Below are 13,116 nucleotides of genomic sequence, written 5' to 3'. Positions count from 1 at the left end.
CCCAGCTTCGTTTTGTCGACTTTGAAGTCGTGCAAAACATTTGGAAGCTTTTTGATGGAAGCTAAGCGACGATGGTTAGCGTCATCAGCTTAGCATACATTGAAACTAATAAACCTGATTGACGCTAAAGTCATTAGCTTAGCATACATAGTTATGAAACTCCGCTAACGTCACGTACACAAATAAAGCAACACTTTTACTTTGATTTATTGGAAATTTGCGAACTGAAGCCGACAAGAAATAAATGTTATTGCTGTTAGCGCCAGCCGTTAGCTTTGCATAATGAGATATTAACACTTTCCTTCCGCTGTGTTAGCAGCTTTGTTAGCATAGCGTTATGTCCCCTCTTTGCTAACGAAGTTAGCCGCAGTTATTGGTTGAGCGTATTTATATTTAGCTACAAAAAACTGTATTTCCTAAAGTTTCTTCCCGAGCTTCGTCAAATTTAGAAATATTGTGAATTTGTCAAAGTTAAAGAACTTCAGTTAAAGCGACGATTGCTAAAGTCGTTAGCCTAGCGTATCTCCTCCGTCACGTGGTATTTCTAGAGTTCCCTGAACGCACCGTGAGCCGCAGTTCTTCCAGAATCTTTTATTTATTGAGTCCAAACAGGAAGTGGTGATCAGAAGCGTGAGATTAAACAAAGGGAGCGTTTTTTCTTCTTGTTTTCAGAGAAAAGCAATAAAAAGTAAAAGTGACTTTCAGACAGAATCTGCACTTTAAACTTTTATTTTAACTTTTATTTATCAACTTTGTTTTGGCAACTGAAGGAAAAGAACTTTGTTTTTCCTGCTGAACCTGAAGCAGCTTCTTCTCCTCCTCCTCCTCCTCCTCTGTCTTCTCCTCCTCCTTCTCCTCCTCCTTCTTCTCCTCCTCCTCCTCCTCCTCTGTCTTCTCCTCCTCCTTCTCCTCCTCCTTCTTCTCCTCCTTCTCCTTCTTCTTCTCCTCCTCCTTCTTCTTCTCCTCCTCCTCTGTCTTCTCCTCCTCCTTCTCCTTCTTCTTCTCCTCCTTCTCCTCCTCCTCCTTCTTCTCCTCCTTCTCCTTCTCCTCCTTTTCCTTCTTCTCCTACTTCTTCTCCTCCTTCTTCATCTTCATCTTCTCCTCCTTCTTCTCCTACTTCTCCTCCTTTTCCTTCTTCTCCTACTTCTTCTCCTCCTTCTTCATCTTCATCTTCTCCTCCTTCTTCTCCTCCTCCTTCTTCTCCTTCTTCATCTTCTTCTTCTCCTCCTCCTTCTCCTCCTCCTTCATCTTCTCCTTCTTCTCCTCCTCCTTCTCCTTCTCCTCCTCCTTCTCCTTCTTCATCTTCTTCTTCTCCTCCTCCTTCTCCTCCTTCATCTTCTCCTTCTTCTCCTCCTTTTCCTTCTTCTCCTACTTCTTCTCCTCCTCCTTCTCCTCCTCCTTCATCTTCTCCTTCTTCTCCTCCTTTTCCTTCTTCTCCTACTTCTTCTCCTCCTTCTTCATCTTCATCTTCTCCTCCTTCTTCTCCTACTTCTCCTCCTTCTCCTTCTTCTTCTCCTCCTTCTTCTCCTCCTCCTTCTTCTCCTTCTTCATCTTCTTCTTCTTCTCCTCCTCCTCCTCCTTCTTCTCCTCCTCCTTCTCCTCCTCCTTCATCTTCTCCTTCTTCTCCTCCTCCTCCTCCTTCTTCTCCTCCTCCTTCTTCTTAATGTGACTTATTTTTTTTAATGTCTTGTATAGAAGGTTTTGTACGTTTCTCTGAGCGGGAGCGGAGCTTTATTTTGGCGGTCTGGGTTTTTCCTGTTCAGCCGCTCTGATGCATGAAGTTTCTCTGTGACGTCGCCTTAAACTGCTGCTGTGAATAAATAACTTGTACAGACTTTCTCAGTAAAACTCCACCTTCAGCCCCGCCTCCACCCGTCTTTCTTCACCACCACCTCTCTCTCTCACACACACACACACACACACACACATATATGCTCATTAAAATTATTTTGCTAATTTAAAATTTTCACTAAACGTGGTCTTTATAATGCAAAATCCTTTCTTAAATATATATTTAAAATCATCAAAATACAAGTTTTTTCCCCCCGAATATATTCTACTATTAACTTTTATAAATAAAAAAGCTGGAGTTAAATGTCTATTTTTTTTATGTATTGTTCTTTAGTTTTTGGGGGTTTTTTGCTCCTTAAAAATAAAATCTCCTTCGTCTCAATTGGTGCAGAATTGATGTGAAAAGTGTTAAATGACATAAATGTAATTAAATAAAATAGTTCAGGTTTTGACTTCAGATCAAACTCTTATTATAATTTACTCTTATCTATTTACACTCCTATTATTATTTTACTCTTATCTAATTTACTTTTCTTTCTTTGTTGTTTCATGGAAATGTTTTCACAATTAACAAGAAAATAAACTTTCAAAATAAAGTGGAATTTAACTAAAGTATTTTAGTGTCTTCGAAATGTTAACTTTGCCCTTTTATTATGAAAAATGTCAGTAAAATCACCATTAAGTTCAGTATTTCTATTTGTCTTGTTCAATAATTATAAAAACTTAAAGGCTTTCTGATTAAAATAATGAGTCAAATAGTACGTTAAAATGTAATTTGCTGAAATTGATTTTGGAAATTAATTAGTTGCAACCATCCTAAATGAAATACTTTGAAAATACTTAAAATGATTTAAATTGCATGTTAAATAAACGTTTGGATATTTTTTCACTTTGCGTTTCTGACCGTCGAGTTGAAAAACATTCCAAAGTGTCAAGAAACACAAACAGTATTCTACGTCAAGGCTTTTATTGTGACAGTCCCGCTGAAGGCCCGGGCAGGAAGCAGGAAGTGCGGCGGTTCTCAGGCGTTCAGGAACTTGGCGTGATGTTTGATGTGGTCGTTGATGAAGGAGTAGATGAAGAAGTAGCTGTGGTCGTAGCCCTGCGAGCAAACAAACTCCGTCAGTCGCACTTCTGGACGCTACGCCTTCTGTTAGCACAGGTTAGCATTGATCTGACACCCTGCTATGCTAGCTCTACGTAGCATCCCGCTAGCACAACTTCTTATCCCTTTATATGGATTTTATCTTTTATCACTTAGCATGAAGCTTGTAGCATAGCGTAGCTAAAGGACCCCTGCCACGAGCACTAGCGTGGCTAAATGCTACTAGAACTAGCGTGGCTCAATGCTACTACCACTAGCGTGGCTAAATGCTACTACCACTAGCGTGGCTAAACGCTACTAGAACTAGTGTGGCTCAATGCTACTACCACTAGCGTGGCTAAATGCAACTAGCAATAGCGTGGCTCAATGCTACTACCACTAGCGTGTCTAAACGCTACTAGAACTAGTGTGGCTCAATGCTACTAGCACTAGCATGGCTGGATGCAACTAGTACTAGTGTGGCTCAATGCTACTAGCATAGCTGAATGCAACTAGCACTAGTGTGGCTGGATGCAACTAGTACTAGCGTGGCTAAATGCTACTAGCACTAGCGTGGCGCTCTGACCGGCTGCAGCCTGAAGACGACGGGAATCTTGCGCTCGGAGCAAACGGAGATCAGGTTGTCGGGCAGCAGCTGACTGGCCGACAGGAACTGGTCGTCTCGGCCCTGATCGATCAGCAGGTCCAGCGGCGGGCCGGAGTACGACGCCGCCAGGACCGTGGCGTCGTACGCCTGGAGGAGGAGGAGGAGGAGGAGGAGGGTGAGGAGGGTGAGGAAGAGGCCACAGGTCACACCCCTCCCCTCCCCCCGCTGGACTCACCTCCCAGCTGGACCGGTCCGGACCCAGATACCCGGCGAAGGCCTTCTGCCCCCAGGGGCACTGCAGGGGGTTACAGATGGGGGCAAACGCAGACACCGCCTGCACCGGGGCAACAACAGCGTTGGGATTCACTGCGTGGAGAGTAACGGTAAACTGCGTCCCCGCCGCCTTGCCTGCTGGGACCGGGTTCCTACCTTGTACTTGCCGGGGTTCCTCAGGGCGCAGACCAGGGCCCCGTGGCCCCCCATGGAGTGGCCGCTCACCGACATCCGCTCGGGGTCGGCGGGGAAGTTGGCGTTGATGAGTTTGGGGAGCTGCGAGAGGGGGGGGGGGGGGGGGGGGGGAGTCAGTGGTGGCGTGGGAGAGGGGGAGGAGCCAGTGGGGGAGGGGGAGGGGCCAGCCTACCTCCTGGGTGACGTAGGAATACATCCGGTAGTTGGTCTTCCAGGGCTCCTGGGTGGCGTCGACGTAGAACCCGGCGCCGGTGCCGAAGTCCCAACTGTCGTCCTCGCCGTCGATGTTACAACCGCCTGGGAACGACACGGCGCCAGGTGAGTGTGTGTGAGTGTGTGTGAGTGTGTGTGTGTGTGTGTGTGTGTGTGTGTGTGTGTGTGTGTGTGTGTGTGTGTGAGTGTGTGAGTGTGTGTGAGTGTGTGTGTGTGAGTGTGTGAGTGTGTGTGTGTGTGAGTGTGAGTGTGTGTGTGAACGTGTGTGAGTGTGAGTGTGTGTGAGTGTGAGTGTGTGTGTGTGAACGTGTGTGTGTGTGTGTGTGTGTGTGTGTGTGTGTGAGTGTGTGAGTGTGTGAGTGTGAGTGTGTGTGTGAACGTGAGTGTGTGTGAGTGTGAGTGTGAGTGTGTGTGTGAACGTGTGTGAGTGTGAGTGTGTGTGTGTGTGCGAGTGCGAGTGTGTGTGTGTGTGTGTGTGTGTGTTACGGGGGCTGGTGTCCGGCGCCACCAGGATCAGGCCGTGCTCCGCCGCCCCCTGCTGGCTGCCAGCCTTGGTGATGAAGTTCTGCTCGGTGCAGGTCAGACCTGCAGACACAGAGACCCACTGGCTCAGTGGCCGCAGTACCGCCCCTCGCCCACCGGGGGGGGGGGGGGTCAGTGTCTCTACTCACCAGACAGCCAGTACATCACGGGACATTTGTCTGTTTCTGCCTTCGGAGGAAGATAAACTGCAAACTTCATTTTACACTTCAGCTCGGAGCTGCAGAGAGGAAACACTCGTTAGCCTGAAGAGAGGAAACACTCGTTAGCCTGAAGAGAGGAAACACTCGTTAGCCTGAAGAGAGGAAACACTCGTTAGCCTGAAGAGAGGAAACACTCGTTAGCCTGCAGAGAGGAAACACTCGTTAGCCTGAAGAGAGGAAACACTCGTTAGCCTGAAGAGAGGAAACACTCGTTAGCCTGAAGAGAGGAAACACTCGTTAGCCTGAAGAGAGGAAACACTCGTTAGCCTGAAGAGAGGAAACACTCGTTAGCCTGCAGAGAGGAAACACTCGTTAGCCTGAAGAGAGGAAACACTCGTTAGCCTGAAGAGAGGAAACACTCGTTAGCCTGAAGAGAGGAAACACTCGTTAGCCTGCAGAGAGGAAACACTCGTTAGCCTGAAGAGAGGAAACACTCGTTAGCCTGAAGAGAGGAAACACTCGTTAGCCTGAAGAGAGGAAACGACTGTCAAGACGTGAAGGACGACGTCAGGACGGCCTGAAGATCTACAAACAAAGACGTTTCAATGAGACTTAAAGAAGGAAACTAAAGACAAACGGTGGACGGAGATTATTACAAAAATCTGACCAAGACATGAAAAACATCTGTTAAGTCGTCTGAACTCTTGTTGTTTTAAAGAACGAATCCAAAGTGACAATGAACAAAGTGTTCACAATGAGAACCAAGAGATTTAAAATCGGGACGAATTCTGCAAAGAAATTGAAATAAAAAAAAAAAAAAATATATATATATATATAACAGAACACAACATAAGTCCGTTTCCACGACAACGCTACTCGCTGTCACTGAAAACACAACTTTTTGAAAGCTCTGGGACTCGGTCTCCATGGAAACGGGGAGAAATTAAACAGTGTTTTCACGTCAGACGTGGTTCGAAGTCCTGAGGAGGCGAAGACGGCGTTTACTGAACTACACACTGAAGTTACTGATTTACTAACGTACGTGTGTGTGTGTGTGTGTGTGTGTGTGTGTGTGTGTGTGTGTCTGTCTCACCTGTCATGTTCAAAGACCTTCTGGAAGCCGCCGGCGCATTTGTTGGAAGAAACCAGTGTGAGAGCCATCTCTGACCTGCAAACACACACACACACACACACACACACACACACACACACACACACACACACACACACACACACACACTGAACCTCTGAACCAGCTTGTACTTCCTCTGATCTCCACAGGGAGACTCGTCAAGTTTCTCCTGTGTTCTATTATCCCATTATATTCTATTTATTAAACCAATACTACGATTCCAGGACAGTGAAGGTCCACAGTTCCGCCCTGCAGCCCCTCGAACATGTAGAAAGACTAATAATAACCCCAGTGACGACACAACGCACTTCTCCCTGCAGTTTCCACACAACCTGCCAAACTTCATGCACAGAGATTTCGCAGCAGTTCAGTCACTGAACTTCTTATAATTCAATCTTCGTCCAAAAACACGCACCGACTCGGAAGCCGAATTACATCCAACACCCTGACGAACACAATCCGTGCTTCGTATAATCTGTATGTTGCTGCTTTTACGTTTTATGCAGTAGAAATGTTAAAAAATAGTCCAAACGTCAACAGGGTTTGGTTCCAACATGCAGCGATTAGCGAGTTAGCATCTGCTACCCGAGCAGCCGTGCAGGACACTTCGTCGACAGGAGTGAATAAATTAGACAATAAAACACGTAATTTACAAGACAAACCTGTTAAATTCCGGGTGTTTGTCTGGAAATGTGACGTTTTATTCGCTCTGTTCGACCAACTTTCCCCGCCGGTGCAGCGAAGCGTTCAGAGTCCAGGAGCGTCAGGCGCGGCGTGATGACGTCACGGGAAACGCCCCTTCGGGAGGCGTCACGTTCGAGACGTGATGTCAGTGTTGAGACACGAGAGGGCGCTGTTGTTTATTTAAAAAAAACAACCTTTTGATATATCGTCAATTAAAAGAGAACTTATTTTTGAAAATATAGAAAAAAAAAATTTTTTTAATTTTAATCTCACTAAAACTTCACATAACAGCTTCATAAATAAATAAATTACTTTTCTGATTACTGCATCATTAACATAATTAATAAGCAATCTGGGAGAAATACATTTATACAATTTGAAGTTCAAATTGAATAAGATTAAGAAATTTAGAAAACACATTGCTAAAATGTTCAAGTTTTTATTAGAAAAGGGTTTAAAATATATATATAAACCCTAAAATGTATTGTTTTTATTACTTAAGTGACTTTATCTTCTAATAAAATCACAATATTGTATTTTTTTTTAAAAACTTTTAACAGACTGATGTGTGTTTAGAGTCAAAAGATCCAAGAATATTTAAAAACAAACTGTTGATATCAGAGGAGAAGAACAAGGTTTTACAAGGTGCAGCCACCAGAGGGCGACCTTACCAAGGTTTACACTGTCCTTTCATCTTCTGTCCTCAATAGTTCAGGAAAATGTAGAAGAAGGTGTTAGAGGGGGAATATGCTCTATAATCTGATGTTAGAGGAGGAAGATGCTCTATAATCTGGATTAGAGGAGGAAGATGCTCTATAATCTGGATTAACAAAGAAACAGATGCTCTCACAGTTTCGCAGTTTCCACGACTTGTTACAAATTATAATTTACAGAATAATCTGCTTTTCTTTCATCAGATATTTTCTGTTTTACAACGTCGGAATCTTCTGTGGTGAAAAGAAGAAGCTGTTTCTTTAAGGTTCTCATGAGGTCGCCTCTACAAACATGATCAATTCTTTCAACTCTTCTCAATCAGTTATTTTAATATTCAAATTAAAGAATCTCTCACAGGATGTGTTATATAATCTGGTTTCATCTGAATACTAATAAACTGTTTACAGGTTTTAAACGACAAACAAAAGTCGTTTGGTCTGAATCCTAACGAGGAATTAATCCCTGGATGTGACATGTGATCTTTATAATTTGCTCATTTAAATGCAGATTTGATTAATGAGTTTCTAATTGGCTGTGTGATGATCAATTTGTCCTCTGATCACCTGAAGCCTCAACGTTTCTAACGAGACTCGACAGAACGGAGCAGGAAGCACTGTCTGGTCTGGAACACCAGGAACAGATACATGAAAGGAAATAAATCATCAAAGAGCCAAAAAAAGGTGAAAAAAACACAACTCAGTAATAATAATAATAATAATAATAATAATATTCGTATTCTTCTTATTGTTATATTTATGATGATAAATATATTATATATTATTATTTTAAAATACGATTATTATTATCATTAATAATAATAATAATCATACTAATAATAATAATAATAATATTAATAATGATGATGATGAGGATGATAATAATAATTATCATTATTATTGTTCATATTTTTCACTTGAACTGAAGAACACAGTGAAAAACAACTCAGTAATAATAGTAATATGTTTATTCTTCTTATTGTTATAAATATATTTTATATTATTATTTTTAAAATATTATTATATTATTATTATCATTATTATTATTATTAGTAGTAGTAGTAGTAGTAGTAGTAGTAGTATTGTTAATGATAACAATAATAATAATTATTATTATTATTATGTGATGATGATGACAATAATAATAATATTCAAATTCTTCTTATTGTTATAATTATTATCATATATATATTATATAATATTATTTACAAAATATTATTATCATTATCATTATTATTATTAATGATAACGATAATGATAATAATACTAAGTTCATACGATTAGGAAATAATAATAAGAAAACAATATTTACAGGAATCGTCACAAAAGGAGAAAAGAAGCACAAGATGAGTTTTCGAACCTTCAACCTCAAAGCCCCTGGAAGGTCCTGGTTTCCCAGCATGCTCTGGGGCGCCGCCCTGCAGGCCGGAGCAGATGAGGACGATAATCCCTGTGGAGACGTGGGAGCGGAGGCGGATGTGGCGGCGCCCGGGGAGCAGTGCAGCGTGGGTAATGACACGCTGAGCTGATTACATGCTAATCGAATAACACGCTATCGCCTTAGCAGCGGGAGCCGCGGGGACGAGCGGAGGTCAGGAGCATGAGGCGACGACAAACCGCCGTGCGTTAGAAAACCTGGGCGAGTTTCTGTGGAGGCGACGAGCCACAACATTACAACCACCGGCAGGCGAAGGGCTGGGATGACGTCACAGTGACGCTCTGCTAGAGCTCCGCCCCCTCCTGACACAGCCGGTGGTTACATGCTGGAGCTCCGCCCCCTCGTGAAGCAGCCGGTGGTTAAATGCTGGAGCTCCGCCCCCTCATGACACAGCCGGTGGTTAAATGCTGGAGCTCCGCCCCCTCATGACACAGCCGGTGGTTAAATGCTGGAGCTCCGCCCCCTCGTGAAGCAGCCGGTGGTTAAACGCTGGAGCTCCGCCCCCTCATGACACAGCCGGTGGTTAAATGCTGGAGCTCCGCCCCCTCGTGAAGCAGCCGGTGGTTAAACACGTCCTACATCGGTTGATTGTTCTGTCAGTTGTTCGTACGTTTGCCAATAATATTGGTTGCTCTTCAGTCAGTCGGTTGGTTGTTTGGTCGTCGGTTGGTTGTTTGGTCGTACGTCGGTTGGTTGTTTGGTCGCACGTCGGTTGGTTGTTTGGTCGTACGTCGGTTGGTTGTTTGGTCGTACGTCGGTTGGTTGTTTGGTCGTACGTCGGTTGGTTGTTTGGTCGTCGGTTGGTTGTTTGGTCGTACGTCGGTTGGTTGTTTGGTCGTCGGTTGGTTGTTTGGTCGTCGGTTGGTTGTTTGGTCGTACGTCGGTTGGTTGTTTGGTCGTCGGTTGGTTGTTTGGTCGTACGTCGGTTGGTTGTTTGATCGTACGTCGGTTGGTTGTTTGGTCGTACGTCGGTTGGTTGTTTGATCGTACGTCGGTTGGTTGTTTGGTCGTACGTCGGTTGGTTGTTTGATCGTACGTCGGTTGGTTGTTTGGTCGTCGGTTGGTTGTTTGGTCGTACGTCGGTTGGTTGTTTGGTCGTCGGTTGGTTGTTTGGTCGTACGTCGGTTGGTTGTTTGGTCGTACGTCGGTTGGTTGTTTGGTCGTACGTCGGTTGGTTGTTTGGTCGTACGTCGGTTGGTTGTTTGGTCGTACGTCGGTTGGTTGTTTGGTCGTACGTCGGTTGGTTGTTTGGTCGTACGTCGGTTGGTTGTTTGGTCGTACGTCGGTTGGTTGTTTGGTCGTACGTCGGTCAAGGAGGCGGCGGCGATGGGAACTGATGTTCTGATTCGGTTCCTTATTGATTCTCTGTAGACCCTCATGTGGAAATGAGACCTGCAGGGTCACCAGCAGGGGGCGACGCTGCTCAGGCTGCTGCTGGACCAGGTTCTCCTCTGGATCGGGTCCAGGTTCTCCTCCTGATCAGGTCCAGGTTCTCCTCCTGATCAGGTCCAGGTTCTCCTCTGGATCAGGTCCAGGTTCTCCTCCTGATCAGGTCCAGGTTCTCCTCTGGACCAGGTCCAGGTTCTCCTCTGGATCAGGTCCACGATTCCAAACGGTTGCAAACACCAGGAACCGGTTCTCAACAAGGAGCAGCTTTTTTTTATTCCCTGACCCGACGGCGCCACCTGGTGTCCTGACGTCCCGGCGTCCTGGTGTCCTGACGTCCCGGCGTCCTGGTGTCCTGACGTTCTGGCGTCCCGGCGTTCTGGTGTCTTGTTGTCCTGGCGTCCTGGTGTCCTGGTGTCCTGACGTCCTGGTGTTCTGACGTCCTGGTGTTCTGACGTCCTGGTGTCCTGACGTTCTGGCGTCCCGGCGTTCTGGTGTCTTGTTGTCCTGGCGTCCTGGTGTTCTGGTGTCCTGACGTCCTGGTGTCCTGACGTCCCGGCGTCCTGGTGTCCTGACGTTCTGGCGTCCCGGCGTTCTGGTGTCTTGTTGTCCTGACGTCCTGGCGTCCTGGTGTCCTGACGTCCTGGCGTCCTGACGTCCTGACGTCCTGGTGTCCTGACATCCTGGCATTCTGGTGTCCTGATGTCCTGGCGTCCTGGCGTCCCGGCGTCCTGGTGTCCTGACGTCCTGGAGTCCTGACGTCCTGGTGTCCTGATGTCCTGGTGTCCTGGCGTCCTGGCGTCCCGGCGTCCTGGTGTCCTGACGTCCTGACGTTCTGGCGTCCCGGCGTTCTGGTGTCTTGTTGTCTTGTTGTCCTGGCGTCCTGGTGTCCTGACGTTGTGGCGTCCCGGCGTTCTGGCGTCTTGTCGTCTTGTTGTCCTGGTGTCCCGGTGTCCTGACGTCCCGGCATCCTGGTGTCCTGAAGACTGGGAGTCCCTGTGATGGACATGCAGCCCAGCAGGCTCTGACCTTTCAGCCACTAGCCCCCCCCCCTCCCCCTCCCTCCTCCCCCCCCTCCCCCCCAGCCTGCGTGTGGCGGCCAATTACCGCCGGCTTCCTGCCCGTCGGACAGCGTCTGGCCGGCCAATCAATGTCAGTCAGGAGCCGCTGTCGCCGTGGCAACCGGATGCCACGGCGACACGGAGCAGACGATCGAAATGCACTTGACCACACGCTCAAATTATATGGTTTATATAAACACAGTTTACTGCACACGCACACACACACACACACACACACACACACACACACACACACACACACACACACACACACACACACACACACACACACACACACACACACACACACACACACACACACAGTGTGAAGCAGCTAAAGCCTCCTGATGCCTGCAGCTTGTTTCAGTCTGCAGGGACGTCAGGATGAACTAGGGATGAACCGATACCAGTACCGATATCAGTACCAATACTGGTACCAGTATTGGTATCAGTACTGGTACCGGTACTGGTATCGGTGCTGGTACCAGTATCAGTGTCGGTACTGGTATCAGTACGGATATCGGTATTGGTATCAGTATCGGTACTGGTATCAGTACCGGTATCAGTACTTCACACTGGTGAAAGGTCACTGATCAAACAAATCCTTGTTTGTCAGTAACTTTAGCTAGTTTGGAGAAACGTAGCGGTGCAATGTGCTGTTTTTGACATTTCAAACACAACTAAATACCATTCTATTGTATTCTATTCTATTGTATTCTATTCTATTCTATTCTATTCTATTCTATTCAGTTCTATTATATTCAGTTCTATTACATTCAGTTCTATTATATTCAGTTCTATTACATTCAGTTCTATTACATTCAGTTCTATTCTATTCAGTTCTATTATATTCAGTTCTATTACATTCAGTTCTATTATATTCAGTTCTATTACATTCAGTTCTATTCTATTCAGTTCTATTCTATTCAGTTCTATTACATTCAGTTCTATTCTATTCAGTTCTATTACATTCAGTTCTATTCTATTCAGTTCTATTACATTCAGTTCTATTCTATTCAGTTCTATTACATTCAGTTCTATTCTATTCAGTTCTATTCTATTCAGTTCTATTACATTCAGTTCTGCACACAAACACCAGCAGAGACGTTTTTTTCTCAATTTGACCCAGAAAACCAGTTTTCTGGGGAAAAAGAGCTGCAGTGGTTTTCTACTGTTATGTAATCATTAAAACTGTGTGTGTGTGTGTGTGTGTGTGTGTGTGTGTGTGTGTGTGTGTGTGTGTGTGTGTGTGTGTGTGTGTGTGTGTGTGTGTGTGTGTGTGTGTGTGTGTGTGTGTGTGTGTGTGTGTGTGTGTGTGTGTTCATGTCCTTGAGGCAGCGATGTCTCGCTCCTTCTTATCTCACCGTGCAGAGTCTCACGGTTTGAGTCCCGCTCTGTCGCCTCCCACGGCCTCGTGTGTGTGTGTGTGTGTGTGTGTGTGTGTGTGTGTGTGTGTGTGTGTGTGTGTGTGTGTGTGTGTGTGTGTGTGTGTGTGTGTGTGTGTGTGTGTGTGTGTGTGTGTGTGTGTGTGTAATGCGTATATATTAAATATGTGGTTGGCAGTTTGGGTTTTATTCTGTGTTTGATGAGGTCACAGCAGGACGATGACATCATCGTCCTCAGTGTTCAGTCACTGCAGGATGATGATGACATCATCGTCCTCAGTGTTCAGTCACTGCAGGACGATGACATCATCGTCCTCAGTGTTCAGTCACTGCAGGACGATGACATCATCGTCCTCAGTGTTCAGTCACTGCAGGTCGATGATGTCATCATCGTCCTCAGTGTTCAGTCACTGCAGGACGATGACATCATCGTCCTCAGTGTTCAGTCACTGCAGGACGATGACATCATCGTCC

At 45.6% G+C, this 13,116-nt stretch overlaps 1 protein-coding gene across 1 annotated transcript; it reads right to left on the bottom strand.

The window, feature by feature from the left end:
• Window positions 1-2,758: 2,758 nt before the first annotated feature.
• On the bottom strand, window positions 2,759-6,761 carry esd (esterase D/formylglutathione hydrolase). The gene is made up of 9 exons (XM_080498302.1): window positions 6,641-6,761; window positions 5,940-6,014; window positions 4,835-4,923; window positions 4,650-4,748; window positions 4,123-4,247; window positions 3,912-4,031; window positions 3,718-3,816; window positions 3,462-3,629; window positions 2,759-2,893 (listed from the first exon to the last, which is right to left on the bottom strand). Exons 2-9 carry the CDS (start codon window positions 6,005-6,007, stop codon window positions 2,813-2,815), a joined length of 849 nt encoding a protein of 282 aa, XP_080354428.1. The 5' UTR covers window positions 6,008-6,014; window positions 6,641-6,761; the 3' UTR covers window positions 2,759-2,812.
• Between the last annotated feature and the right edge of the window lie 6,355 nt (window positions 6,762-13,116).

Source organism: Blennius ocellaris, assembly GCF_963422515.1.
Source record: "Blennius ocellaris genome assembly, chromosome: 6".
In the NCBI taxonomy this organism is placed as follows: Eukaryota; Metazoa; Chordata; class Actinopteri; order Blenniiformes; family Blenniidae; genus Blennius; species Blennius ocellaris.
The sequence above is the reverse complement of the archived record's forward strand: the minus strand, read 5'-3'. Positions and strand labels throughout refer to the sequence as shown.

What these genes read in the sequence shown, in the direction of transcription:
- esd (XM_080498302.1), bottom strand. Translation starts at nt 6,007, where the DNA reads ATGGCTCTCACACTGGTTTCTTCCAACAAATGCGCCGGCGGCTTCCAG. An exon ending in GGCGCCGGACACCAGCCCCC is followed by an intron (nt 4,248 to 4,649) that starts GTAACACACACA and finishes TGTCGTTCCCAG; the next exon opens with GCGGTTGTAACATCGACGGC. An exon ending in ATTCCTACGTCACCCAGGAG is followed by an intron (nt 4,032 to 4,122) that starts GTAGGCTGGCCC and finishes CCCCTCTCGCAG; the next exon opens with CTCCCCAAACTCATCAACGC.